The following is a 2,170-nucleotide window of genomic DNA, read 5'->3' as shown; positions in this document are numbered from 1 at the left end:
TTAATTGGATAGAACAAAAGTAAAAAATTTGTTTATTATACACGAGTCAACAATAACAAGTAGATAACACGATTGCTAACAGATATCCGCCTTGCAGGGAAGGTTCAGGTTGGTTGTCATCTAACGATAGGACCAGGAAACGTGCTATTTCAACGGGGTCGGTCCATAGGGAGAGGGGTGTTCGCTGAACATACAAAGAATCTTGCACGGATTCATTGCATGCATTGCACGTTTTCATCAACGACAAGCACATTCATCACAGGAGACATAATAATCTTGGAGAAACCACGATCACCAACGATTCATTCAATACTGACAATACTCGTTCCCACGACAATCGGGTCTACGTAACCGGAACGGGCCCGGATTTATTCCGGCAAGGACTGTCAACTCGGCAGAATTCTGCCGCAACAACAACAACAGCATTCATTCAATACTGATAGCGAAAGTTTTTGTGTGTGCTTTAAACACAGAATAAGGAAATGTTGATGTTTTTTTGCACTATCTAATATATATATATATAGTTTACCGATCTTACCACAATGAGATCACCGGAAAAGAGCTGTTTGAGGTCCGATAACGCAGGACCATCAGTCGTCGAAATTTCAACAATAAAAGTAGCAATGAAATCATTTTCAAACTAAAACTCTATTTTTTGCATCATTTCAGTTTCCTTCAAACAATTTCAATTCTGCCTCATCCATAATATCAGCGATTTTCCGTTTAGTCTGTAGCTGCAAACGTAATGGCATTCGTTGCAATACTTTAGCATAACCGAGAAAAATAAGTTCCAGTGAAGTCAGGTTTGAGAAACCCCCGGAAGCGCCTCCGTCTTCACTGGACTTAGTAACTGCCTTTGCATGAGTGGTTGCTGTAATAGCCGTTGATACATTTTCCGTCTTAGCCGTGTTCAATCCGTTTTGTTTACTGGTTAATTTATTTCCTTGCATTTTGGTTTGGGCAAGCTTCTTTGAGGTTTCTCTGTCTATTGCAGAAGTCATATGTTGTTTTTTAACATCAGTTGGAAACTCCTCAAAAAGATTTAGAACTTGTCTTAATTCTGTCTCGTCAATATCGGAGTCAAATTGTGTATCTTCTAGTCTAGAAAAAAAATCGTCATAAAATTACTTAATCATCTAACAATTTTATTTTTAAGGACTTACCCAACACCAAGCAGTGGCATCTGCATAAATTGCATTTCCCGTTCAAAAGGGAATGGAGTGCCGTACATCAGAAAAGATACATATTTTGAAATTATTTGGCGCCATTTTAGCTCTGCTGTAGCACCTGGAAATTAAAAATATAACTATAAATTTCAACGCATCTATCAGCATACACTTGCGACCTCACCGTTTTTGTATTGATTGTCTCGGGCAAATTGCGACCACAGCTCTTTATTCTTAGCTTCAGCATCAATTCCACCATCTTTATAAATCTGATAAAGCTCGGGATATAACTTAATCGCCAAAATAAATTCGTTGTCAGTTATCATAACAGAACTAAAAATATTTTTCGGTGCTTTCTTCTACTAAATTGTTTACCCATTTCAGCTGCAGAGGTTGATTGCAATTTTATTCGTTGGATTATATTAAAATCAGCGTTGCCGTTTTGATCCGATCGGACCAAAATTGATAGTTTAATTTGCCTTTGGTCGTTTGGTTGGTAGGCAATATTTTTTATCAGATATATTTAGAACGTAAATTAATCTTAAGATTTGTTTGCTTAAAAGTGCATACTTTCATGGTTGCTATACATATTTACTAAAAAATAGTCATGAATGAGAGCCATCTGCTCAATGTGTGTAAATTGAGAGATCTAACTATAATTGAAACTGTTTAATATAGATGGAGATGGTCAATAATTTACCATTAAATTAAAGAAAAAAAGGCTCATGGGCAGTAAATAATTCAGTTTACTGTAAATAATTGTTACAATTATACTTTTAAACTGTGTTTTTTTTATGTACAACAATGAAGTACCTAGTACTGTAGTAAGCGAATAAAATGATATCGTCGTCAGGTAAATTAAAACTTTATCTTTCGCTACATGTGAATTAACAACTTAACAATGCGGGTATCTAACCCCACTAAGGTGGTAGGGTTCAAGTTAGTTGTCATCGAAGCCATCTAACGGTGGATCCAGGAAACGAGCTGTTTCGGCGGAGTCGGAC

General features: G+C 36.5%; 1 protein-coding gene across 1 annotated transcript; it reads right to left on the bottom strand.

Annotated features, from left to right (window-relative positions):
- Positions 1–629: 629 nt before the first annotated feature.
- On the bottom strand, positions 630–1,573 carry LOC106619765 (uncharacterized). Its single transcript, XM_014238009.3, has 3 exons — positions 1,351–1,573; positions 1,164–1,287; positions 630–1,101 (listed from the first exon to the last, which is right to left on the bottom strand). Exons 1-3 carry the CDS (start codon positions 1,490–1,492, stop codon positions 666–668), a joined length of 702 nt encoding a protein of 233 aa, XP_014093484.1. The 5' UTR covers positions 1,493–1,573; the 3' UTR covers positions 630–665.
- Between the last annotated feature and the right edge of the window lie 597 nt (positions 1,574–2,170).

The sequence above is a fragment of the Bactrocera oleae genome, chromosome 6 (genome assembly GCF_042242935.1).
Source record: "Bactrocera oleae isolate idBacOlea1 chromosome 6, idBacOlea1, whole genome shotgun sequence".
NCBI classification, from domain to species: domain Eukaryota; kingdom Metazoa; phylum Arthropoda; class Insecta; order Diptera; family Tephritidae; genus Bactrocera; species Bactrocera oleae.
The sequence above is the reverse complement of the archived record's forward strand: the minus strand, read 5'-3'. Positions and strand labels throughout refer to the sequence as shown.